At 35.8% G+C, this 27771-nt stretch overlaps 2 protein-coding genes across 7 annotated transcripts in view; one reads left to right on the plus strand and one right to left on the minus strand.

Annotated features, from left to right (window-relative positions):
* The first annotated feature begins 38 nt into the window (after positions 1-38).
* On the plus strand, positions 39-27581 carry ZWILCH (zwilch kinetochore protein). 4 transcript variants are annotated; one of them, XR_011968155.1, is made up of 20 exons: positions 39-329; positions 2069-2108; positions 3349-3444; positions 6911-7029; positions 8017-8216; positions 9877-9956; positions 10318-10473; positions 11346-11417; positions 14217-14310; positions 14859-14908; positions 15713-15818; positions 16239-16318; positions 16573-16729; positions 17179-17207; positions 19288-19424; positions 20962-21057; positions 21134-21243; positions 22944-23002; positions 23754-23868; positions 25010-27581. XR_011968155.1 is itself a non-coding variant. In XM_072614599.1 (19 exons), exons 1-18 carry the CDS (start codon positions 277-279, stop codon positions 23840-23842), a joined length of 1764 nt encoding a protein of 587 aa, XP_072470700.1. In that variant the 5' UTR covers positions 39-276; the 3' UTR covers positions 23843-23868; positions 25010-27581. The 4 variants fall into 4 exon arrangements, 2 of the variants coding, with proteins under 2 accessions (XP_072470700.1, XP_072470710.1); XR_011968156.1 differs by having other exon boundaries at positions 23754-23843; XM_072614599.1 differs by lacking the exon at positions 22944-23002.
* LCTL (lactase like) overlaps positions 24740-27771 on the minus strand; it is a 20947-nt gene continuing 17915 nt past the window's right edge. For 2 of the 3 annotated variants that reach the window (XM_072614689.1, XM_072614679.1), the window contains one exon: positions 24740-25235. In XM_072614689.1, coding sequence (XP_072470790.1) covers positions 25120-25235 — 116 coding nt within the window. In that variant the 3' untranslated portion in view covers positions 24740-25119. Of the gene's footprint in view, positions 25236-26553; positions 26618-27771 lie in introns of all 3 variants that reach the window. The other variant, XM_072614672.1, reaches the window with a different exon arrangement.

A 27771-nucleotide genomic window follows, 5' to 3' on the forward strand; every position in this document is an offset into this window, starting at 1 on the left:
CCCAAAAGGGGTGGAGACTTATGTCACGCGTAAAAGTCTTCCTCAAAGTAATTCGTATTTATTTTTTCAATTCTTGAAGGAGATATTATTTAAATAAGAAAACGCATTGAATGGCATGAAAGTTATTTAAAAAATTAGCGGAGAAGACGCTTCGGTTCCCTTCAGGACAAAATGTAGTCCGGCGGGGCGCAGCGGGTCATGACCCTGTGACGTCAGGGACTCGCTGCACACTTGAGTGCAGACGTGGCCTGGGAGTTCCGCGCTTCTGCAGACGCGATGTTGCCCAACGTGAACCTGGCGGCCTCGGGCCTGTACGACCTGCTCATTAAGTGAGTTGTCTCCCCAAACCGTGTGGCCTCGCTGCGCCTTCCGCCCCGTTGGGCTTTGCGCCTCGGGTGGGGCGCTGAGGACGGACCCCGCGCTGGGCCCGGCCGCCCCTCCCCCTCCTGCGGGGCTCTTCTTTGTCCTTCCCCGCCGGGCCCCACAGTACGAAGCCTCTGCCTGGACGTTGTGGCAAGGCTGGGGGGGGGCCCTGGGCGGATGCCGCCCTGCTTGTCTTTGCAGGCCTGGCCCGGCCCAGCCCCCCCTCTGCGGGCCCCCCGTCGGCCCCCGAAGGGTGGGGGCCTCCGGCAGCCCGCATTCCGGAGAGTCTGCAGGATTAAGAGCTGCGCAGCTGCTGCTCCATTGTCCTTGCTTAGCGGCCCGGTCCGGGGGGCGGTCCGGTCCAGGGGGAGGGTTGGAGACACATTTATCCGAGTGTTTAGAACTGGAAGGGTCTTCCTGGTAAGAAGCAGTGCGCCAGTTGGGTAGTCGTACCTGGAAGCGGCTTGTTTTCCATAGGGGGTTCTGACGGTGCCCCCCAGGCTGTAGTGTCAGGTGGCCTGGCGTCATCAAAAAGACTTCGAGCTGCTAGATTCTTCCTTTTTGACTAAAATGTCCCTTTCCTGCCTTGCCCAAAACGGCATCTGGGATGTGTGTGGGTTTCAGGTTACTTTAAATCATATTTATACCATTTTTTTTATTTTTGGTTTTTGCCCATCTAATATTTTTCTTTTTTTTTCTCCTGTTAACCAAGTCAAGCCTGCCGGTGGCACCCTGCCTATTTTCCTTTGCTTAGTCTTTTGTCCAGGGATGAAAAATATTTCTAACTTTTGAACGTTAAAAGTAACTGGATACGTAAAATGGAGTAATAGAAAACATTGTACCTAAAGTAACAAGACTGTTGTTGTTTTGACTGCTTTTAAAAAGTTATTTTTTATTAACAAGCATTAATTTTTTTTTCTCCCTCTCATCCCCTCCACACACTTTGGGGAAAAAGAAGAATCCTTTTAACAAATACCCAAAGTCAAGCAAAAAAAAAAAAATTCCCAAATTGGTCGGTTATGGCCAAGGCATAATTGCATTCGTTGGCAATTATGTCTTTCATGATAATTTCTCTTTGCAGTATTGTTGTATAAATTGTTCTGGTTTTAATCACTTCATTCTGCTTTAATTCCTACAGGTTTTCCTAGGTTTCTTTGACCTGTCCCTTTTGTAATTTCTTATGATATTAACATGTTCTTTTACATTCAGATAGCATACTTTATTTAGATGATATCCAGGTAATGGGCACCCTCTTAATTTCTAGTTCTTTGCTATTACAAAAGAGCTGCTTTTATCCGTCCTTTTCTTTTTTCTTTGATCTCTTTGGGATATAGCATAGAAGGAATCAAGTGTTTTGTTAAGTGCCTTCTACCAGGCACTGTGCTAGACAATTTACAAGGATCTCATTTGATCCTCAGAACAACCTTGGAAAGTAGGTAATACTAATACCCCCATGTTACAGTTGAAGAAACTGAGACAATACAGAGGTAAAGTGACCTGCTCAGGGTCATATACCTAGTAAGTGTCTGAGGCCAAATTTCAGCTTAGTTCTAACTGGCTTTGAAAAGTTTTCCATGCACAGTACCACCTAGCTGCCTACCATTTCTAAGGAAAGTATTTTATAAACCTTAAATCTTTATAGTAATATGAATTATTTTTATTCTGACAGTCAACTTAATTTCATCTTAACCATTCTGTGTTTCAGAGCAATGGAAGAAGTAAAGAAAGATCCATTTTTCTATGAGGTATAATGTTATTTATTGTACTTTTCAACCTTCATACCTAAAATTATTTAACATTGTATATATACATGTTAACAAATACCCACCATTTGTATATCTCAAGGGAAAATACTGCATATCAGCTTCAGGGATTTGTATAGTTTTACTTAATGTAGCTGTATGAGAGATGGTCATTTTTAATTTAATCATTTTCACATTGTGAACTTCATGATCCATTCGTGCTAGCTTAGGAAAAGTAGGTGATAGACAGTGGTCTTCCTAGTTTTCAATAATTGTACAATATACTCTAACCTAGAATGTAAATGGAATAATTTAATTCTATAGCCTTTTTATGGATTGAAATGCTTATTCTTATGAGTTGGATAAAAGCCAAGGTTATTCCATGAAAGATATTTTAAAATGCAAATGTTCAGTTCATACGTATTTGAAGCATTGATCAGATGGTAAAACATACCCATCCTTTTTCCTCTCTTCTCCTTAATGCCCCATTAGGGGAATAATTCATCGGGATTTACTCTTAGGATTTTATCAGTCAAGCTTTGTTTTTTGCTGCTGAAAGTTAAAAAAATAAAATGTGTAAAGTAGGCAGTATTGAGGTCTTCAGGGAGCTTTCAGATTTGTCTTTATGAACATGTATGCACATGTATTCATCATATAGTTAGTGAATCAGCTAGATTATGTATTAGTTTTATAAGAGATGTTTTAAAGTCCTAAATTATACAATACTTAAAGAATGGCTACTAATTTTGTGGTAAAGATAGCAAATCCAAAATGAGTTAGAGGGAGAGTTGTAATGGATTTTACAAAGCTTTTAAAGCATTGATGTTGATGTGGAGAAAATTAAGAATATACAAGATACAATGATGAGCTTGAGCAAGAGATGCTTTAAAATAAGTATTATTGGAGATAATCTAGTTTTATCTTTTCGTTTATAGATTTGGAAGCAAACCAAGAGAGGTGAAGTGATTTGTTTGAAAATCATGCACAGGTAGTTAGTGGCAGAGCTAATACCAGAGTCCAGATTTTCTGACTCCTAATTAATTCATCATTCTTCTTACTCTACCATGCAGCTTCCATAAAATACTTGTAAACCTCATTCAAGTCCTCTTCTGCTTTTCCTTTCATAGAACTGATATTTATGTTAAAATGTGTGGAAATAGAATTTTACTGTATGACATTAGAGTTCCTTAGAGTAATGTGTATTTACTCAACTTATGTGAGTATAATTTCCTATTTTTGATAGACTGATGTCCAAGTGAAATTGATTACTGAAAATCGGACAAATTCTTTGGAAGGTTTTGGAAGTAAATATGGCGTGAGATTTATTATGGAGAAAGTGGTAAGTGGGACTGGGTTTTTGTTTAATTTTTAATGATCACGTAGTCACTTGGGCAATGTTCACAAATGTGCTGCAGATTTCACATCTTCCCTTCAGTAAATAGTGACTCCATATTCTTATTCATAGATATTTAACTTAAAGTTTTCCTTTTATTTGTGCATTTTGACTGTTATTAAGGCAGGATAAATTTCCAGGACACTGATATTTCTATACTGAGTGGTATAGTGGATAGCATTTTGAACTTGGAGTTTTAAGTTTGAGTTGAAGCTGTCATTTGCAAGGTGTGTTAAGCAAATCACTCAAGCTCCCTGGCATGGAGGGGTGGGGATGGGGGGGGTAATTTTATTTGAACTATCTATCTCATAAGGTTATTTTAAGGAGTGAGTTGGATAGCTTTTTGTTATTGTAAAGCTTTACGTAAATATGAATTAATGAAAAAATTTGTTAAGCACTTATGATGTGCTAAATACTTTGCTAAGTGCTGGGGGATGAAAATGCCAACTCAGAAACTTAGAGTGTCAGTAAGACAGCACATACAGGGAAGTGGTGACCAGGTCAGGGTGTTTGGGCCTGGGAAGGCCCAGGGCTGGTGAATTGAGCCATAAAGTAACTGACTAACATGTCTAGCAGCAGCATGGTGAGCCTGGGGAGGCTAGTTATGGAGAACTGAGAGCAATTAGGAGAGCACAGATAATATTTGGAAGTCATTATCATTACATACTGCTTTACAACTGGAACAATTTGTTTTCTCCTTTTATAGTTAATTGATCTTACCCTGACCTCGTTCATATAGTTCTAGATTCATCAGGATTTATTGTACACTTACTCTGCATTAGACACTGTGCTAAGTGCTAAGGACACAAATATGCCCTCAACAATCTTGCATTCCAGTGGGGGAAGATAGTCCGCAAAAGAAAGATGAAAAGGAGGAGTAGGAAAGAAGGAACCCAAGCAGGAGTAGCGGCCTAATGGGAACGTCAGACTTAGCAAAGTAGTTCAACTAAATGAAAATTAAAGTGTTCCAAGATGAAGAACCTCCCTCATGACTCCATGTTTCCATCAGAGAAACTGAGGTAGAGTTTCAAGGCTGATGTGATATTTGAAGATGAAGTGTTCCCAATAGTGAGCTTTCTGGGGTCTGATGGAAAATTCAGAGGAGTTAGAAAATAGTGTAGACTTGTGAGAAGTAAGATCAAATGTAAACTACTTTGTTTTTATTGGAGTACATTTATTTTAGTGTTAATATTTCTGTGGGGAGGGCAAAGCAGTCAAATATACATTTTCTTTGAAAATTCCTATTGAAATGGTCACTTGAAAAGCATTAAATACTTCAAAAACGCAAAATAGCATTATTATTGTTTGGGTGCCATGGGAGCTAACATTTACAAGCCCATACCAGGACTAGACTTCATGTTAGGTAACTCTTCCTCAGAATGCAAAGAAGTGGAGCTAATTGTCAGCTAGTGTACTCAGTTATTTCTGATTTCCCCATGAATGGGGAGGCACTGGGATACAGCTGGTTCAGAGCATTAGGAACATAGTTGCACTGTGATATATTCCCCTGCATGTTGTAACTGTGTATCTTTAATGTGTATTATTTTTGCTGTAACAGGAGCTATCTTAGATCGTATTGTGTTAGTGAGGGAATTTTAGAAATACTTGTGGTCAGTAAATGGATGAGGAAGAAAATAATTATGGTTGAAAGAAGGGATTGAATCCAGGGCTAGGGAACAGTGATTAAAAAAATGTGAAGAATCAGAATCAGTAAGGATTACATAAGGACAGGCTAGTTAGCAGCTAACGGTAAAAAGAGAGTTCATGGAGACACTTAGGATCAGTGACCAGGAAGAATGCTTTTTGGAGGCATTGGTAACTGTCTCGATTATAATTTAACCTGAGCTTAGGGATCTTAAGCTCATAGAAGTAGACCTGGAAGAAACCTTGAAGGGTGTTAGTCCAATTCACCAATTTTACAGTGAGGATAAGTGCCTAGCTCAAGGTCACATAGCCAGTAAATGTCAGGCTGGATCTAAACCATGGCTTCCTGCCTCCAAGTCTATCTGTTCCATGGTGTCCATTACACCATCCTGTAGGAGACAAAACCAACCATGAGACCTCAATAAAGGAGCTGTAGCGAGAGATGAAAGGAACTTTAGAAGTCTATGTAGTCATACCTCCCTTATTTTGCAGGTGGTCCCTAGGGCAAAATAACTTGTCCTGAGTCATAGTTCGACAGGAGTCTAGTTGGGTCTAGAGCTTAAATCTCCAGATTTCTATTCCAGGGTTTTTCCTGCCATTAACATTTTCATTTCCCTCACCAGGGACTTCTGGTGTTTTATCATATGCATAGGTATGTTAGAATCCTCCCAAGCCATTTGAGATTGATATGGGAAATCAGCAATAGGGAAGTCTATCAGAGGAAGGAGTAATATTCTTGATGACAGATGGAACTGAACAAAAGCCACAGTTCTTGGGAAGTCACAAAGTTGGGCAAGAAAGGGTTGATTTTGAAGAACTTGGAGGAACTCAGAACTGAAATGCTTTTAAAATTTATTAAGTCAGCAAGGCTCAATTCTGTGACCATACTATGTACCTGTTACTTACTTATTGAGTATATTTTATCTTTATCTTGTACTGAAGTTCAGTTCTGATTCTTTATCATGGTAAAGTGGAATCCTTGGGTCTTCAGAGACTCTCAGTGCAGCACAAGCTCAGGTATGTCCTACCGATCTGTAATGCCTTCGATGATGGGTAGGTGTAGGGCTACATCTATCATCCAAAGATCAACCTAACACAGTTTAGATCGGCTAGCTTATGAGAAAGTTGGTCACAATGTGATAAATTTGTTGGCTATACAACTGCTTAAACTTAACTCACTGCTGTGGTTGAAAAGGGAGTCACAGTCTTTATTGGTGGAATGGATGTTGACATTGGCAGAAACACGGACTGAGGATGAAATAGTGTAGTTTGTACTTTGATCATTTTTCTATGCTGATAAAGTCACTTCTTGAGCTTCAAATGACAAGCACAGTGGCATGTGACTGAGGGTGTACAGATAAAGAGGGGAAAGCTGCTGTCTTAGAGCCAAAAGAGGGGGTCCCCTTAAGTCTCAGGTGGTAGCAGTGGAAATGGTTGGTGTGAAAAGAAGGGAGCAGGAAAGGATATAGTCCTTCCATATAAGAGTGCTCCTTTTTCTTGTGGTGGCTGTAGGAAAAATAGGTAGTGGATTCTTGGAAAGTGAGTAATGGTCCTGTCAGCAGGGTTATCTGGACAATCAACTGTTTTGTAGCTATAGGTTTGAGTCTTTATATCAGGTACCTTTGCTTCGTGTGCTAAGTAGTGGCCCTTTTTTCTGTCTTTGGATATCCATGATAATGTTTTCCTCAGTTATTAATAGTTTTAATAAAGTCAGCTGTGTTGTCTTAATTATGACCCTTAAATCTAATGCTAAAAATATTTGTGAAAGCGTTCAAAAGAAAAAGAAATGGACCGTACAGAAGAATCACAGTCTGAAGAATCAGTTATTTCTGATTTTCGCATGAATGGAAATTTTGGACCACTTGCTTTACCTGTTAAGAGAGCCAGGTGAGTTTCTTTTTAAAAATTTTTTTTGAAGGAGGGAACTTTTTAAAAATGTGTTGTTATTGATCCTAAAATAATTTCAGGAGTAAAAGAATATAGGAATAATAACTCACATTGATAGAGAACTTTGCAGTTTTCAAAGTGCTTTTCCCAACAACCATATATGACTTAGTAGTACAAGTATTAAAACCATCTGGGATATGAGGAGACTGGCTCAGAGTGATTAATTAACTTGTTCATTTTCAAGAAAGTGTCGGAGCCAGGAATCAAACCCAGTTTTTCTTCAGTGTTCTTTCCACTATAATTGGTAACCTTGTTAATTAATAAATTTTACCCATGTTATTTTGTGGGGCTTAAAATTTTAAAATTTAGTTTTTAAAGTTTTATTGATCCCCTTTTAAAATTCCAGTCATTTTCATCTAAACCATTCTGAGTGACTCTTATGATGAGAAAGAAAAACAATTTGCCAACTAAGACAATGACCATACCTAACAGTATGCAATTTGCACACCCGATATATCTTTGCTTCTGAAATGACAGATGTGAACAAAGTCAAGGACAATCTGTACTTCTGTTTTTCCAGTAGTAATAATTTACACCAATTTTCCAAATATGGGTGGAAAATATGACAAGTATTCCTCTTAACGAAAAAAAAGTCTTGATTACATTTTAATGCCCCTTTCCTGCCCCTCTTCTCTTTTAGGGAGAATTTAATGGTTTCATGATTTACTCTTTTTACTCGCCTGGAACGTTTGTTCACTAACACTATTTCTTATTGCTGTTGTAAAGAAAAGATAGTCAGCATTGACCATCTCCCTGGCACCTCTGGATGCTAGGCGCTGGTATACAAAAAGCTATTCTTAAAGAAAGTTATTTTCTATAAGCTTAAAATAAAATGCTTTATGATCTAGCACATAGGATTTGCAGGAATTATAATTTTCAGCTTGAACCCCAGTCTATACCTAAACATCTTTGAAATTATGTTTTCAGGCAGCTGATTGGACTTTACACCATGACACAAAATCCTAATATGACCCATTTGAAGATTAAAGGGCCCGTTAAGCCTCTTCCTCCCTTATGGGTAAAATGTGACAGCTCAGATCCTGAAAGTACCTGTTGGCTAGGTGCTGAACCTATTAGAACAAAGAAAGGCATAACAGGAATTGTCTTACAAGTGGTCACATGTAAAGGTGAGATCTTAGGGGTTTTGAAGTACTTATCACTTTAGAGGGCACTGCATGCGAATGGAATTGGAATTAGTATTAAACTCCCCCCCAGGGGAGAGGGAATGAGTGAACCTTACTCATAGGGTTTGGTTTAAGGAGGGAATAACATACACATTCAATTGGACATGAAAAATCTGTCTTACCCTACAGGAAAGTAGGGGAGAAGGGAATGAGGAGGGGGGGATAATAGAAGGGAGGGCAAAGGGAGGAGGGGGTAATCAGAAGCAAACACTTTTGAGGAGAGATGGGGTCAAAGGAGAGAATAGGATAAATGGGGGAGCGGGATAGAATGGAGGGAAATACAACGTGACTCTTACGGAGGTGTTTTGCATGACTGCACATGTATAACCTATAACAAATTGTTTGCCTTCTCAATGAGGGTAGGTGCAGAAGGAGGAAGGGAAAGAATGTACAATTCAAAGTTTTAAAAACGAATGTTAAAGATTGTTTTTACGTGCAACTGGGAAATAAAGACATGTGGGCAATGGGATGTAGAAATTTGTCTTTCCCTACAGGAAAATAGAAGGGAAGGGGATAAGAGAAAGGTAGGGGAAGGTGATAGAAGGAGGGACAGATGGGGGAAGGGGTAATCAGAATGCATGTTGGGGTGGGGGGAAGGGAGAGATGGGCAGAAAATTTTTAACTCAATCTTGTGAAAACTAAAAATAAGTAAGAATAATTTTTTAAAAATTATGAAAAAAAGAACTTTTTTCCCATAATATTGTGCAATAAAAAAGATAATTGCACATTAAACTATTAAGTCTGTTACATATAATTTGCTATTCCTTTTAAATATATAATAAAGTTATCTTGCAAAAAAACCAAACTTCCCCTCCTCCCCTCTCCCCCCCAAAAATCTAGAGTTCTTTTAACTGTAACCTTTTAAATGCATGTATTAACCATGCTATGAATAGCCTTAAAAGTTTACTAATAAATTTTTTTTAGAACTTTGAAAGGTGAGAAAAATTGACTATAATTGTCATGCCAATCTCACAGTAAGCACTCAGTGATAATTATTAGTGGTGATACATGTTCAGATTTCACTTATTTCAAGCTGTGAACCATCTCTGAAAAATGTCTTGTCCATAGCAATTAAAATACAAAAAATTTAAGGGTTTAATTCCTTTCATAGTGTGATAGTCTTGGTGGAAGTGAAATACTAATTTTGACTTAGAAAAATTTTTCAGAATCCTAGACTTTTATAAGAGACCTTATAGGTCATCTTTTCCATCTCCCTCATTTTATATGTTAGGAAACTGGAGCCTTGAGAGGTTAATATAGAAAAGGTCCCATAGTTTATAAAAAGCAGAACCACAATTTAAACCCAGGTTCTCTAATCCTGCCTCTAACAATTTCTGCCAACTTTTAAACCAGGGTAAGTTACCTAACCTCTGTGCGTTAATTTCCTACTTTGTAAAATTAGGAGGTTGGATGACTTTTTAAGCTCTGTTTCTACTCTAAACATTTGGTCCTATATCTCCAAATCCGGTGTTATGGATCCACATTCCCTTGAAATATTGGTCTTTTTTTTTTTTAAGTGTTGTAAACCTGAATTGGGATTTTAATCTTTAATTCCACCTCAACCCCTCTCCTCCCTCTTCCACACGCCCCCCCCCCCCCCCAGGTCCAACACCTGACAAAACCTCTTCTGTAAGTCTTGAAGATTTGAAAAGTTCGCACCTGAAAAGACATAAGTCATCTACGGTATGTATTTTAATTGTTACAACAATTGTCTGTTATTTTAAAGTTTTTATTTAAAACTAGGGACTCTGTATGTACACATACAGATCTTTCTGTGGAAGCTTTTATTGTTAAATTTCTAATTGACACTATTTTCATAATGTAAATTTTCATAATGACTTGTAGTCTAGGAGGAAAACTTAAAATGTTTCTTTACTAGTAGATAGAATAGTTGTAAAGTTGTTATCTTCCTCTAGGACATTTTCCAGTATTGTGTCTGATTTTGGTATCCTTAAGGAAGAAATTAAGTATTTTCTGTTACTAGTCTCTTATTTATGTGGACTTTGCTCTTAATTATCTGATTAATATAGGCTTATCTTTTCAGGTAACAACTAGGGGTTTTGCTCAGTATGAGCTGTTTAAATCTACTCCCTTAGATGAGACAATTCCCTTTTCACACACTACTATTGGTTTGGATATTTCATGGAGTCCTGTGGATGAGCTTCTGCAAACACCTCCTCTCACTTCTGCTTCAGTATTGGTAAGAAATCATATTTTAAATTCCTTTAAATAATAAAATATAATTTTCATAATGCTAAAATTTCACTTTTTGAGAACCTTCCATTAATTGATGGGAGTTTCTGAAAGTAATCATAAATACAAAAGAAAAGGATCTTCCCTTTCTTTTTTTCCCCCTCTCTGCTCTTCTTTAAAGAGGACAGTAGGTGCTGGAATTTAGAAATGTTAATGTGGGACTAGGTGAGCCAGGCTTTTAGGAAGGGAGACTATTAAAAATGGTTTGAGATTTTATGACTGATTTTAAATATTGAGACCTGATATTACTAGTCTTTTCTCATATCTTGTAGCCTTTTGAAATTCAATGAAAATACAGAAGAGCATGTAAAAAGAATTATTCTAGTAATTTAGGTACTTGATTGATTGTAGGTGGGGGGAGAAACAGTTTATAACATCATTCTCTATTTTTTGGAGGAGGGAAGGCAAGGCAGTTGAGGTTAAGTGACTTGCCCGAGGTCACACAGCTAGTAAGTATCAAGTGTATGAGGCTGCATTTGAACTCAGGTCCTCCTGATTCCAGGGCCCACGTTCTATTCACTGCACCACCTCGCTGCCCCTAACATTCTTGTAAGAGATCGAGGTAGGGGGGTGTAATGGCTTGGGTTCATAGGAGTATTCCTGGGTTGGGAAATATTTGAAATATCCATGGATGGTATGAGAATCGGGATGAGCAGTGTATTCTGGCTATACAGCATCAGGCACGTACACTGCAGTGGAATGATAGGGTTCAGTTTTTATTGGGTTTTTTGGGAGGATACGGAGGATTTTGAAATGTAGCTAACTTTAACACTTGATGTGTAAGATTATTAGTACTAAAAACTTATGGGGCATTTTCAGAATATCAGAGTGGAGCCTGGAGATCCTAGAAGCCCTTTGTACCATCTGCATAGAGAGCTGAAGTTTCTAATTGTGAGTATTGACCTGAAAGTTGCAATTTTCCTTACATTTTATATTTCGATGAAATTATCACTGCCACAATATCCTTAATTGATATGAAAATTGCTGTTTCTCCTATAGATGAGATTCTTACACTAGATTTAACAAACACACTCAACAAAGATTTATTTCTCATTGAAATTCTTTTACTCCTCTCTTCCAGTAAGCCATCATACGAATGTTTGAAATTTCACATAGGGGACAAAGTTACAATTGTCAAAATATGAAAGTACGCGCATGCTTTCTGCAGCATAGTAAGAATGCTTAGCTTGATCATGGAGACCTTGGTCATCATCCTTGTGACTCTATGCAAGTCACTCAGCCTCCTGAAGTTACACAGAATGGAGATAGTCATGTGACATTTACTTCCGAGGGTGGTTGTGAGCACCAGATGAAATGTTTTTAACTCTTTGCAAATATTAAAGTGCTATGCAAATGTGAGCTTCTATTCCAATAGATGTATGATTTTATTAGTTTGTGTGGTCCCTTTTCTGATGCAGATCATATTCCCATTCTACATGTCTAGATGATAGTATTTATTTTCTAGTTCTTGAAGGTTTCTTACTTTTATGTTGGAGCCTGTTCATCTCCATTATGTATCTCTTCATGGACCTCTCTGATAATCATTTTTTCTTCACCAGAGAATGTAGTATTGACTCATAGCCATAGTGTTGGACAAGTATTAGTATTAGTTTTATATATCTTTTGTAACAAAGATAAAGAATTTAATTTAGTAGAACCAACACACTTCTTTAGTTGTCTGACAGTAGTATTCTATTTCTTCCTCATTCCTTTTCCCTCCAAAAGAAAGAAGATATATTTTCTAAAGTCCTCTGAATTCATTATAATTACATAATATTAAATTTTGCATTTTTTTCCTCTTAGTTGCAGTCATTGTTTATATTGTTTTCTTGGTTCTTTAACTCTGCATCAGTGCATAGAAGTCTTCTTGTGCTTCTCTGAAATCTCTTAAAAGAAATTTGAAAAATTCTGAAATCATCTTTTTTTTTTTAAATACCACCATAGTATTCTAATCCATTCATGTTTCACAATTTGTTTAGGCATTCCCCAATCAATGGGCACATACTTTGTTCTTTGGTACTATGAGAAGTGCTGCTGTGAATTTCGGTCCTTTTTTTCTTGCCTCCTTGGGGTTTTGGACTGGTAATCTGATCTATGAGTGGGAGGGTATGGATTTTAGTGATTTTTAAAGATAATTCCAAATTGCTTTCCATAATAGTTTCAGTGTTGTCAAAAAATTTGGAGTCATTAAAGGAGCTCTGCAATATTTTGATAGCAATGTAGCCTCATCCCTTTCTGTTTTAATTCTGGGCCCAGCACTTCCCGCATTTACTGTTTGTCTTAGATTTGTATATACTAATGAATAAACTCTTTGGATTATCTAATTGCATGGCATAATCTGGGACATAGACATGCTTCATTCACTTGGGTTTTTGGGTATATGAATGATTAGGTTAAAATTTTAGGGGGGTTCCAAGATCCTTTCTAGAAGACTTGGCAGTGTTTCCTGGCTCAATGCAACTAGCAGAGTGATAGCCACAAGCAAGAGCCTCTGGAGAACCTCACCATGTTATAGAAAATCCCTCTTCAACTTGCCTCTGCATTGCGTTTTTATCTGATACTGACAAACACTTTTGGCAGGGATACAGCTCTTATATATGCCTTGGCTAATATCTATTACAAGTTGTTGAATAAGTAACCTGTTACATGATACAAGGAATCTTGAATAATTTTCTAGTATAAATCCAGAGACACTGTACTGGAAGAATGCCTTTTAGGTGACATTTTGCCTAATAGAAATAGATTTTAAAAATACAAGCAGTAAACATAGAATATTGTGTTCTCCACGTACTTTGGTGATCTGTGTAATAGTAAAGATGTGGTCTGTTTTGGACTATCATTTTCCTTTTCCCCACATATAACTTCATTAAATTCTTCAATGTCTTTCAATGATTCTCATAAAAATTTTAAGTAGGGTAGAAGGTAGGAATATGTTAGCCAGTGTCATTCTCTTTTTGGGGGGTTGGTATTAATAAGCACAAAGCATAAAGCCATATTTTAATTTAATTTATATTATCTTAGCAAGTTCTTAGAATTTTTCTAATTTTTGGTCATTGTTCATGAATCTCAAATTTAGAGTATTAACATCCATGTTTAAGTTGACCGACAGTCTAAAAACTGTGATTGTTAGCACTTTACCACCTCTTTTACCACCACTGTGCCATCACTGCAGAAGGAGGCCACCTAAGACTGAAGCCACTTTTTTGGAAGGGATGGGTACGCTAAGTGACCAGCTACTGGTGATGTGCCTTTCTGTACTTAAGCTATGCTGGACAGTCTGTTGCTGGGATTATACACAAATTTTTTTCCAGTATAGTAGAGCCTAGAACTGAGTTCCCACAAATTGTCTTAAGGAACTCAGAATCAACTCTATGTCATGAAGTACTATCAGAATAGGACTTTCTGGAAGAAATGTGAGCTATTTTAAGTAATACAAATGAAATACTAGAGAACAATTGCCTGCTAATAATTGGAATTTTATATGATATATGCAAGATTTAATTATGCGTAGCCAGGTCATAATTATTAGGCACACTGTTTTCTAATTGTTTCATATATGTTGGTCTTCCCCCAAACTGTATCATAGAGCACAGTTTTATGTTAAGCATAAGAATTACTTTCCTTTTGAATTCTCCACTTGGTTGGGTATGTTATTAATATTTGTTGTTTGCATGTATTTTCTGCTAATAGGCTTTGGCTGATGGATTGACAACTGGTGTTACCGAGTGGCCTGAGCCTACAGAGGCTAAATCATCTGTTGACCTTGTTCAGGAATTTCTCAATGGTATTTGCATTTCTAACTCACTTGTGTATATTCAACTTAAGTTAGTTTGTCTGAGCGGGACTTTGTGATAGTACCCTATACGTGTAAAATAAAGAAAGTTTGTCATGGTTAAGGAAGAGAAAGCTTCTGTTTTGTAATGTTATGTGGTAAAGGTAAAAAGAGGTAGTTTCAGAAATTCTTAATACTTAATTTGGTTACATCGCAATAATACTGTATTATACTTAGAAACTGTGTATTATAAAACAGATAAAAGATATATTGGGGGGAAACACTGACTCTGGTCAGAAGACCTAAGTTGTAGCTTTGATTTTTATTGCCACTTAGGTCTTGAGGATAGTGCTTTACCTCTCTAGACTTCAGCTGCTTCATCTGTAAAATGAGGGAGATTTGGATCAGATCTCTAGGGTCCCTTCCAGGTCTAGACTACTATTTATTATAGCAGCTTTAGTATACTGTTTTAATCTGGGTGGGGTCAGATTGTAACATTTTCCTTCTTTGAAAGGAAAGAACAAGATGGAAAATCATTAATGCCATTTTTCAATTTTTAGATTTAAAGAGTAAGCTGGATGGATTTGATAGTGCAGCAAAAAAAGTCAAGGTATGTGGACTTTTTGTTAAGAATCTCCTCAGATAATTCCTCATCCCATAGTATGCTTAGTCTTTGATTTCATGCCATCTCAAATGAATCTGTTGTAGCAGCTTCTCCTTTGTTAGTGCTGGTTATTAGAGAGAGGGAGGGAGAGGCAGAGAGAGAGTGTTACTACCATTAAATACCAGAAAGTGGGAGTTTAAAGTAACAGAACAGGTACCTTACAAAGTTTTAAGAAGGTTAAACTTATAGGAGTAGCTGGAAAGTCCAATGAAAGTTAGCCCTTGGTCTTTCTTCCTTATTCACTGACCCCATTTTTGGAGTTCTTCCCAGGAATCAGGCTGGCTGGTTACTTTACTCCTAAAGAGCTTGTTCTGTTACTGTTTTTCCCCCCAGAAGGCAACTGATAAATTTGTATGATGAATTTCTAAAATATATATCATCTTTGTAAATAGAACATGATTTTACATATATAATACAGTATAAATTAAAAGGTAATAATATATGTTTATAAAGATAAATGGGGTATGTTAAAGTGCCAGCTTTTGTTACTGGAGAAGGAAGCAATAAACCACTCCTGTGTATTTGCCTACCAAACCTCATGGACAGAGGTCCATGGGGTCATGAAAAGTAAGACATGACTGAACAACATCAGCACAGTGTGTATCATATGGATGTCTGTCCGTATACACTTTTTTTTGTCTGCCTAAACTTAGTGAGTTGTGCAAGCTTTCCACATTTGTTTCTAGTGACCTAAAAATCATTACGTTTTTGGTAAATAAAAGCATTCTCTGAAGTTTAATTCTTTTTCAGGTATTAAAATGCGATGCTGCTGCAGTTGATGATTCCATTAAGTGTCTTTTCACAGTACGAGGTGATCTGGATTTTGCTGAGCAGTTGTGGTGCAGAATGAGAATGAGTAAGTATGCTGTTACTATGTAGCAAACATTTAGTCTAATTTACTCTTTCTGTAGAGAAGGAAATGGAGCCTTACTGATCCAGGGACCTGACCAAGGTCAACCAAGGTTTACCAATACATGACAGAGTAGGATTCTCACCCAGATTCTCCAACTCTAAATCCAGGGCTCTTTTTAATTGTATCACCTTGTGAGAATTACATTCGTTTTAATATTCCATTTTATAGTAGAGAATAGATACTGGGTTCCTTTATTATCAACTTATTAGATCTTTTAATTATTAATTTTTAACTCATTTTGGTGTCTTTTTTTCATTAACAAAGTACACATTCTTGTACCTGACATGGATAAAAAAAGATTTCTTTTATAACAACTTCAAAAATATGACAACAATGAATATTGGAATAACTTGTGTTTTCAAGGTGTCACCTCATACCAAGATTTGGTGAAGTGTTTTACGTTGATCCTGCAGTGTTTAAGACGTGGGGATGTACAGCCCTGGGTATGTATATATTTTACATATTCAGTGTATGTAATTTTAAAAATGTGATCTTTAAAGGACAGTATTTCTAGTGTGTGAATAGGTATGATCCAGTTGTAGGGGAGGATATGAAACCATAAGCAGAGTGCATTAAAACATAAGGCAAGCCCTTTTCTAGATCCATGTTTGTGGCTTTCTGCTTAACTGAATTTACATTCACACAGATGATGTTAACATGTCTTAGGAATATTCTAAAGGAGATGTCTTATTTCTAGCTCCACAGAGGGAGCAGCGGTTTACTCAGTAAACATATTCAGCAGTCTTACCATGGAGCCATGGATATAGTTCCACTCACTGGTACCACTCCAATTCGAATGCTTTTGGAGGTTGGTTTGGACAAAATAAAGAGAGATTACATTAACTTTTTTATAGGTAAGTCTGCTATTTGTTCCCTTTCTCTTAATTTCCTCTTTACCATCTTCAATTGCCAACCAGATACTTAATTTTTTTCTTTCCAAATGTCATTCTTGTCTAATAAGATATTTTGTGAGTTGATTGAACATATCCCACGCTTGAAATCTTTTAGAAACTGTTTTAAACAGAAACTGATAATTTCAAGGATAAACAGTAGCATTGTATAATTGTAGTTTGATTTAGTATAAAATTCTGCTTTTTCCTGCCTTTTTGATTTAAGCATCTTTGTTTTTAAAAATACATTCACTATAATAAATAATATGAAAAATTCATAGAAGAGCATTAAAATTGTAACATTTACAAATAGATTATGTAGAGAGTTATTTTGATGCTTAGAGGAGCTATGACTTTATTGTTTTGTGGATATGCTTTCCAGTTACAGATATATATTTAATTTTCCTCAATAGGCCGGGAGCTTGCATCATTAAACCATTTGGTGAGTTTGACATTCTGTGGTTGCTTTGTACTTTTTATAATTTTGTATTGTTTATTTATATGTAGTACTTTGCCTTAAATTCAGTATAGAAAATCCAATTTATCCAGAATGTTGGGAATCAAGTTACAAAATCATAGATTCACAGAATATCAGTTTTAAGGGACCTCATAGAGTATCTAGTCCCATTAGTACCATTTTCATTGTACATGGATTACCAGTTTTCAAAGAATTAGAATGTGGCCAGGTACACTTAAAATTGTAATAGAATTTAACATGTTTATGATGTAAGTTTTGCTTTTTAGGATCTCGCATTGCTTTAAGTCATTATTATGAGTATTCATCTGATTATACAGTATGGTAGCTGTAGAAAGTGTAAAAGATGAAAATGATTCTGTACTAAGATGTGATTTGGCAGTTGCTTTTGTAAACGTATCTCTGATTTGAGTTATTTGATGTGACTTGTCTCAAAAAAATTCAGTGCAGAAAAGTTTTTGAATTTTCCAGTCCAAATTTTAGATAAATGAAAGTTTACTGTGTGTATGATAATCTGTACTTAGAGAAAAACTAAATTAAGGTATGTTTATTTACATTGTAAATTAAGGTATTCTTTTATAAAATGCCTGACAGTAGAATTAATTTAAATAAATTTCACACATGCATTAAACTTTTGTCAGTTATATGTACAATTTGAGGACCACATCTATTGTGCAAAACAATAGTACATGTGAAATCTTAGAGGGACTAATTTCAGATTATTAATTTTATTTAATATGTGTGTTCTGAAAGAAGCCTAACCAGAAATGCATGGAATGAAAATAGGGTAAATGGCTTTACCACCAACTTGCCAATTCCCTGTACTTTTGATTTATTTCTATAAAGAAAAAAACGGTAACCATTGTCAACTTCACAAGGATATTAAATACAAGGAACTGCAAAGTCACAAAGGAGGCACTAGTACCTGAGAGGTTCTGGAAAGATCTCATGTAGGAGATGTCTCTTAAGTCAACCTTTTAAGGAACCTTAGGAATTCTAAAAGATGTAGGTAGGGACATTAATCAACATACAAGGAAATACTTCTGCACAGGCTTGGAGATGAGATGAAATAAATAGTCCAGTTGACTGTACTATATAGAATGTGAAAAAAAATTAGTAGTGTATAATGAATTTGAAAAGATAGACTGAATTGTAAAAGGTTTTAAATGCCAAACATCAGGAAGCCACTAGAGGTTTTTGAAAAGGGACATGAAATTGGTAGCAGTGTAGAGGAAAAATTGGAGAGGATAAGACAGGAATTGGGGATATCAATTTGTAGGCTATTTTTAATACTCCTAATGAAAGGTGATGAACTTGGATAGTGGCCTTGTGAATTGAGAGAAGGTAGAATCAACAAGATTTGACAACTAATTAAAATGTATGGGGTGAGAGTTAGAGTTGGGATTAAGGATGATTTTGAGGCTATGAACCTAAGCGACTAGAGGAATGTGATGGTTCCCTTGGCAGAAATAGAGAAGTTCAGAGAAGGGGTGGGTTTTGGAAGAAAGATAATAAACTCTCTTTTGGTTATGTTGAATCTAAGATGTTGATAGGACATCCATTTGGAAATGTAGTTCTCTCTCTCTTTCTCCTTTTGGTGTTATAATACCCATAAACCACTTTCTGATCTGCTCAGACCAGCAGGTTTTATAGTTGTAAGGGATTGTGCTGATTTAAAGGTAATACTTTTTCCCCCTGAAGTACTGGATAAAAGCATGATCTATAATTTATTTTTCAGTGACTATGTATATTTTTTTTTCTTTCATAGAGACCTCAGTTTAGGCAAATGGTCTGTTTTAGGGGATGGCCTATATTTGGACCAACATGTTATTTCTCAGTTCTTAATTGAGAAGCCAATTTCCCTCTTTGCTTAGAATACGTGTAATGTTTTACCTAGACTGTTTAAAATGGTTAGTTTAAGAATAATGCTTGAATTCATATGTTTTCTTTCTCTGTTTTCTTTATTTTCTCCCTTCTGTCTTCCAAATTTAGGCCTTTTTTACTTAGCTTGATCTTTTATAAAGACTCCACTTTTTTCTCTCTTCAGGATTACTTTATTTCCACATCCTTAGATACTCAAGAACAAGTTCGTCGTATTAGGAAACTCCACCACATCCTAGAAGTCGTAATCAGTTGCATGGTATACCTTAAACTTCCACATGAAATCCTGTTTACTTTAGCACAGTAAGTAGTCATTATTTTCTGATAACTTTTGTCACTATAATCAAGGGATTATGATTAAATGCTTTAGTTTTCTTCAGAAATAATTCAAACTGTTGTGTTTTAATACCATATTTTAGCCTATATCTGCCCATCATTCTGACAACTATTAGCATAACTTTTGATTAGACTGATTACTGTGGTGTATCTGGATGGTAATATGACCAATTCAGCTATTATTACTGAGTCTGTTACTGTCACATTGCAACATAAATAGATTGTAATGTTTGTTTTGTCTAAAAATTATTCAGAGTTGTTGTTGTGGGAGAAGTGTCCTGCTTCCATGTAGGTAGATAATTCCTTAAACAGAGTAGAACCTTTTAATCTACCTTTCATTGCTTTGGTGAAAGCAGATTGTTTTCCCAGTTGCACATAAGAAAAATAAAACGCTCCAAAGATTCTTATACTTATAAAATTAGATAGGAAATAAAATGTTTTGTAAGAGCATTTGACTTACGAGTCAGGAAATCTGCGATCTCCCATCTTAACCTCCCTCCTCCTTATCTGCCAAATGGTGGTAATAGTTGTATTCCCTGACTCACAGGGCTGTTGTAAAGAGAAAGCACTTTGCAAACCATAAATCTCTATTTAGACATGAGTTCTTATGGTGTGTGTATGTGTGTCTCTATGAACTCTTATTTAATTTCCTAGTCCCAGTCCTTCCTCTTACTCCTATATTCTGTCTTTTATTCTTGCCCTCCACATCTTCATTTATTAACATTTTTTTATTATTACGAATTTGACATCAGCAAACATGTCCATATACAATGAACAAGAAGGGGACTACTATGTGCATTTTTTTAATATTTCAGATGTCACACGGTAGTTAGGCCTTTCCTACTTATTGTTGTCCCTGCTGAACTTCATTTTCCTTTCTCTTTGTTGTTCAATGATTATCTCTCTTTTTCTTTTTTTTACTCATTTCTCCCTCACTCAATTCTTAACTATTTCCCCACCTCACAAAAAAAATCCCTTCCTTGTAAGTAGTTAAACAATTCCACATTATTGATTATATTTTAAAATGTCACATTCTCTAGTCTATTGCCTTTTCCCCAAGAAGTGGGAAACATTCATTGTTACTCTTCTGTAATCGTGATTGGTTACTGAGTTGATTCCAGCTCATAAGTCTGACAGTGATTTTCGTTTATATTATTGTAGTTATAGTGCTGTCTTGGTTTTGCTTACTTCAGTCTGCATCAGATCATGTCAGTCCTCTGAGGTTTCTCTAATTCCCTCTCTTTGCTAACATCTTCATTTCTTCTGTATCTTTATTTTAAAGCTAGCTAGGCATAATTAATTTTTCCCCCTTTGGCTCATGAATTAAGCATGATTTTATGTTCAACAGTTTATCTCTTATTTTCAAATTATAGTGGTTTCTTACCTTTAAACTTTTATAAATCAGTTGCTGTTTTTAAAAACTTAGACTTTATGAAATTTATCTTAAAATAGATATTATTCTGTACTTTTTTTTAAAAAAATCTTTTCACTTTTATTTTTATAGGTCTTGCATAATATATTATAAGAGAAACCCTCTTAATGAGAAACATACATTTCAGCTGCCAATCAGACCAATTGTGATAAAAAATTTCTATCAGAGGTAAGCATTTATAATCCTGAAATAATTTCTTTATAAAAACCTGGTTTTTATTTTCTCTTATTTTTTCTTTTATTAGCGAGACTCCAAAAAAATGGAGAGTGGAAATAAATAGTGGACAAAAGGAAGTTAAAACACTTTGGCAACTGAGTGACACCCCGTCAATAAGTCATCTGAATTTTAGCAAAGGTAACAAACAGTTTAGAACTATACTAATTAAACTATTGACATAGAGCAGAAAATAATATATACTCCTCATAAAGATGATTTTAATAGCTCTTAGGTCTAATCTTAAAACACCTAGTCTGTACTGTAGCCAGTACAGGTAAGTAGCCCACTAAAAGTATGCATTTCTAAACATTCAGTCTTGAAGGTAGGGTAAAGGCTGTCTTAGAAAAATGCAGGTATCTGAAAAATATTGGGGCAGTTTTAAGCTGTAGCAACTTGATAGTGATACTCAGAGCAAGAGTAAAAGATGAGGTTTCAGGTTCCCAGAAATGGTTACTGTGAATCTGGGATGAAATAAATGTCTTTTATTTTAACATCATAGAATCTTCAAAGTTGAAAGGTACTTTGGAGGTCCTAATAACAATGACTATAGGGATTCTTTTTATAACACTTTGTTTTGCAAAGCACTTTATAAATATTAATACATCTTATTCTCACAGCAACCCTGAGATAGGTATTACAGGTGAGGAAACTGAGGCAGATAGGTTAAAGGACTTGTCTAGGTTCACACAGCTACTGAATATTTGAGGCCAGATTTAAACTTGAGGTTTTCCAACTCCATGTCCAGCACTGTATTAACTAGCTGTAGCCACCTACAGGTTACCTGGTTCAAGTCATATGTGAAACATAAATTTCTGTAACATCCCTGCCAAGCAGTTAGCCAGTCTTGTCTTAAAGATTTCCATTGATTGAAAACTTACTATCTTATGAAGCAATTTATTCCACTTTGAATAAATTCTACATGCTAGGAAGTTTTTATTTATATAAAGCTGAAATCTGCTCTCTTGTAACGTCCACCCGTTGCTGCTAACCTTCTGAGACTGACCTTTTGAGTAGAATTTGTTTTCTAGCAAATGACACAAATAACTGAATCCATGATGAGATTACCAAATGAGATAGCATATAAAAGGCAAAAAGAAGGCAGCCTTGGACAAAAGATTAAGAAAAGGCCATTAATTATATTTGGCAGTTTGAAGGTCTTTGGTAACATTGGAGAAAGCAATTTCAGCTGAAGAATGTGGTCAGAAAGCAGGTTACAGAGGTTTAGAAGAGAGGAGCTGGAGGCACTGAGGGCAGATGACTTTCTTGAGGTTAGCCACAGAATGGAGGAGAAGTGTAGGACAACACTGGAGGGTGTGTTTGGGGAAAGACTTGGGCATTTTTGTAGGGAAGCAGCCAGTAAGGAAAGATTGAAAATTAGAGTGGGAGAGATTAAGGGGACGATCTCCTAGACAAAAACAACATGGAATGGGATCGACTGTAATTAGAAGGCTACAAAGTATCCAGAGCCCATCTTAACGTATGATATAGTGAAGAGAAGAGACACCTCTTCATGGGAGCTGAGATCGAAAGAGGAAATTGTAACAGGAGGCATCTGGAGAGGAGGGAGCTCTCATCAATCAGCCTCAGCTTTTTCAGTGAAGAATGAGGCAAGGCTGGTCAGCTTAAGAGGGTGTTGAAAGGGAGTGTGTAAGGGAGGTTTGAGGAGGGATGAAAATTTTGAGAAGCTGCTGCAGCTGCTGCAGTGAGTGGGATGATAAATTAACAAGGGAATTTTAAAGAGGAGTACTTTAGTGTAGTGAGGGCCCAATTGAGATTGTTGTATGAATGTAGACCTAGTAAATCTGGTTTTGTGATTTTTTTTCTCCGTCTCCATTTAGCAACACATAAATAAGAAGAAAATCCGGGTATGATGGAAGTAATTCAAGGTTTTGGCTTGGTATGACATGATCATTGATATGATAAGGATACAAATGGCTCAGGGTAAAGTTGAACTGGTTTACCAAAGGGAAGGGAGGAGACTCTTCTAGCCTGTGTACCTCCTGGATTGTTGTGAGGGTCAAATGAGATAATGTTTGTAAAGTGCACACTCTTAAAGAGCTTTGGAAAAGCTAGGGATCGATACCATTATTATTGCCTGGTTTTGTGTTGTAGTGCTTTACACTAATTGAATTAGCAGTACATACTTAATATAGAAAATCAAAGGTTCCTGGCTAGAATCTATCAAAATGCTAATTGAACCTGTCTTAAGGAAAAGCTAGTAATAGGAGTAACAACAGAAAATATGCAAGCCTGAGAATTTGAATTTGAAATATATCGTACTTTGTGAATTTTAAAATTGAGAAGAATACCTTCATAAATGTGGCATAAAAATCATGGTATTGGGTTAATAAATGAAAATAAGCAGTTTTTTTCCCTTTGCTCTACATTATTTATGTAAATTGAATTATATTTCAAATGTACCAAGAAGGTTTCTTCTTTTCATTCAAGTAATCATCTTTTAATCTATCTGCTTTGTAAATTTAGGTTTTTAGATGTTTTTTCTTAAAATAGTATATACATCTGTCATTCAAACTTTGAATGTTACAGTGAAACAAAAGCAGTTTTTCTCTTAATAGTTATGGAAGTGGGCAGAACTTACCATGTTTTAAGTTCTTCTCTAGTCACTGAAATTTCATTTTTGTTTGCAGATCTGTCTGAGTCAGCATTCAACAGTATTCTTGAAGAAAAAGTGTATTTCACTAACATGGTTGCCTGCAGCAAAGTGCATTTCACTTAAAGTATGTTGATGCCATCTTGCAAGAGGTATTTATGTTGTCTTCATGTTTTGAAGCTTGCAAGCAAGTATTCTCCTAGGTTTTTCTTCACAGTGTAGTGGTGATTTAATGTAGTAGATAATTGTGGGGTTTAATATAACCTTCTAATGTTAGATACTCATGATTCTGTTATTTAGAGCTAGAAGGAACCATATAGATCATCCAATCCAACCTCCTTTTTCAGGGATGACAAAACTCGAGTCCCAGAAGTAACTTGTCCAAAGGCAGACCTTTTGCTAAGCACACAGAGCTTTGATTGCCTTTTCATTTATTGCAGTTACTTTGACAAATTGATTTTATAGTTGCCTCAGATACAAAACATTAAACATTTTTTGACCTCACAGTTTAAGCTTGCGAAGGGCTTAAACATGATAGAACATTTATATGATTACAGAACATAAATTAGTGATCAAAAATTGAATAAGAATTTTTAAATTAATCAAAAAGTTCTATTGAAGATAAACACTCACTCATCTATTTTGCAAAAATATGTCATTTCTGTCAGTATCCACTTCAATGAGGTAAGATTCATTTGAGTAGTTTAGTATTTAGTGTAGATCCCAGATGCAAAGTATTACTTCTAAAAAGATTTTGATCTGAAAGAAAATGAACCAAAATAATTTGTGTAAAAACCTGTAAAAAAATTCTTTCAAGAATTCTTTGTTTAGGTAGTTAATAGCACTCAGTAGCTTCACATGGGAATGAAAATACTTGGCATTTTTTTGTCTTCCCTAAGATGTCTCTTTTTGGCCCAGATTATGTAGTTTGTAGTTTGGATATGATGTTCTAAAAGAAAAAATTTAGCCATTTTTTCCTACCATTGTATGTTTTTTAAGAAAATTTCTCACTGGAGAGGAAACATAAACTTCACCTGAAATATAAGCACTCAAAAACATTCCTTTGAAGTACTTCAGTGAATGAAATTGGCTGAGATTTTGAAATAATTTATTATCTCAAAGTATATCTCTTCAGCATGAATTTTAGCTTTTTCTCCAGGTTGAACAATAGGATTTGCCACATTTTAAAGAAATAGACGCAGGCTGACTGAAATCCAGATTGCTTTTATGACACTGTATATTGGAAGTGGTGTCAGTTATGTGTATGTAAAAATAATTTCTTTATCATCACAGTAACCAAAAAGGAAACTCTGCAGGCCTTTGAAACCAAATGAAGATGAAGACACTAAACTTTATATGGAATGAAGCTATTTTGTTAGTAACCTTTTATTAGTAACCTTTTCTTAGCTCTGCCTCCGAAGAAGGATCATGAGTAGAACTGCACTTATAAGTATACAGAGTGTGCAGACTGTAGGCACCACAATCTCTGTAACCATTTGCATGTGATGTAACAGGGGCTCTGAAATGTAAGAAGACAGGGACCATAAGTCAGTATCTCATTGTTTCAGCTAATGTAACTTTACTGAAAGGTTATTAGTATTGGAAAACCTTAAAAAGATATATTCACATTTTCAACTATTTAGATTTGCTACCAACTTGTACCTGGATAATTAAATGTTGGGAATTAAGTGTATTAACATTCATTAAAATGATTTGTAGAAATAGAAAGCAAAGTACCTAGGATTTAGTGCCTTTTTAATTTAGAAAAGTTTTCAAGCATATCTTTGCTTCTTAAAAACATGCAAAGTCTCATTTTTTTCTGTTTGTGAATCCACCTTTGAATATTAGCAAACTATTCCACTGTTCCTCTTAATTTGGGGGGATAGGAGGGAGACATAAAACTTGGAGAGAAATAAGGAAAATTGTCAGAAGAAAATTCCTTGGAAGCGCTTAGAGCCTGTTGAAGGTGGCACAGTTAATAAAAGAAGAATAATTAAATAGACTGTGAGGAGTTACGTTAAGTGTTAGACGTTGTGTATATCATCTTCAGTAACTGAACAATAAATGCTTTTAGAGTACATTTTCAGTTTGTTAGAGAGTTCAGTATTCATATTTATGCTATTGGAATGTTTAACATTACTTTTTGATATTAATGCTACACTATCTCATTTCCTGTTTTTTATCTTATCAGCTCCTGTTTTTCAAATAGGCGCCTTAATGTTATTCGTTATTTTCCATCTCAAATAGACATCTTAAGCAGAGGACAGTTAGGCTTATGCTGAGTTAAAGTATTAAAATCCAGAGATTTCTTTTAGTAAGCTACGATTTCTTACACGTTTTTTACATGTATTCTGGGTGTGTTTTTATCTAAACCTCCTAATTGGGAAGTTTAGATACTGATCCACCTATAATCCTTGTAGTTACATTGCGTTAGAAATGCTGACGTGCAGTATATGAAGTGCCCCTTTGTAGGTTTTGAGTATGGTGCCATTTTTTATACTACCCACTCCCTCAAAAAAAAAGGTCCAACTAATAAAAAGCATGTTTTTAGTTTACATTGGCTCTCCATATACATCAGTTTGATTCGTTAGGAGCAATGTAATGTAGAAATGTTCTTTTGGATTCATAGCAATTATGTTACTTTCTTTTTAATTTCATTTCATTTTTTTTTTCATTTAAGATTTTGTAATTCGCAACTTGGTATTTGCTTATAGGTAAAGTAAGAATTTGTTTTTATTCTATATAGATGTTAGGAACTGACTTCAGCAACATAGATTATGTTATTCTGGATCTGATCATGTCATTTAGTGAGCCAAAGATAAGAAAAAAATATTTACCTGCAGCAAGAATCTGGTGTGTGATAGAACAGGTTTCAGTGGCTATGCTGTACCATCCTTCCACCTGATAAGATTAGTTTGATAAGTAATAGTTTCGTAATAGTCAAAGTTTTAGCCTGTTTAAATCAGTCAGCAAATATTTACTGAGTGTTCTCTGTGCAGGGCATTGTGGGGAATGTTTGTTTTTTTTTTTTATAAAGTTCTGTTCCTTGCCTTCAGGTTATACAAAAATAAAAATGAGACAGCCTCTGTCCTTAAGGAATTTGTTCTGCTGGGGAGTGTAGTGTGTTCGCAGATAAGTAAGTACAGGATATATAAAAAATCTTGGGGTGGTGCTAACAGCTATTAGGGAAGCCCTATTGAAGGACCACAAAAGAAACTAGGTGTTCTGAAATGCACAGGTGAGGAAGGACAGCTTGTCCCAGAGGCGCTGAGGTGAATGATGGCATGTCACAGAAGGGGAATGGCAAGCAGTCCAGTTTAGCTGATGATACAGCCTGGGAGTGGGAGTGATGTGTAACCAACATTGTGATGGGCTTGAAATGTTAAACAGAGGAAGTTGTATTTTATCCTTCTGTTTTGTATAACATTGTGCTAGATGCAAATACAAAGCTAAAACTAAACATAGCCTCTGCCCTCATGGCTTATAATCTAGAAAAAAGAGAACCGACTGGCCTCTTTGTATTTTTTAAATTTCTTTGTTTTTTCGCTAATCATAGAACAGTATGTGACGTTTTTAAATATCCCTTTTCCTTTGGTATTTTCTTACCTTAGAGTCCCCTAGTAAAAATTTTAAAATCCTTAAAAATAGAATTTAGCGTATGTTCCTCACCAAAAGTTTTGGAACCATCTGGTGTGATGGACTAGACAATCTTGATTCAGAAACAGCAAGGTATGTTATTTTTAGAAATGTCATAGAGAATGGTAGCCATATCCTTTGCTTTAGTTAGCTTACCACGTAACTGTTCCTATAATGCTAAATTGTCTTTGTATTATTACTGTATCAATAAACTGTCTGTATTCATGAATAGGTCTTGTTTCTATTTTTTTTTTTAAATGGTATTCATTTTCAACATCGTGGCATTATTGACAGAACATAGATTTAGGAGCCAAGAAGACTTTGTTCAAGTCCTGACTAATAACTTGGGAGTTGGTGATAAAGGAGTGCAGGATCAAAGCCCTACTGCTGACTGCATGAGAACATAGAAGGGAAGAGAA

The sequence above is a fragment of the Notamacropus eugenii genome, chromosome 1 (assembly GCF_028372415.1).
Source record: "Notamacropus eugenii isolate mMacEug1 chromosome 1, mMacEug1.pri_v2, whole genome shotgun sequence".
Lineage (NCBI taxonomy): Eukaryota > Metazoa > Chordata > Mammalia > Diprotodontia > Macropodidae > Notamacropus > Notamacropus eugenii.

Bases quoted from the DNA above. Each gene is read 5' to 3' on its own strand.
- ZWILCH (XM_072614599.1), top strand. From the start codon at position 277: ATGTTGCCCAACGTGAACCTGGCGGCCTCGGGCCTGTACGACCTGCTC. The intron at 9,957-10,317 runs GTATGTATTTTA...TTATCTTTTCAG, and splicing joins AAAGACATAAGTCATCTACG to GTAACAACTAGGGGTTTTGC. The intron at 19,425-20,961 runs GTAAGTAGTCAT...TTATTTTTATAG, and splicing joins ATCCTGTTTACTTTAGCACA to GTCTTGCATAATATATTATA.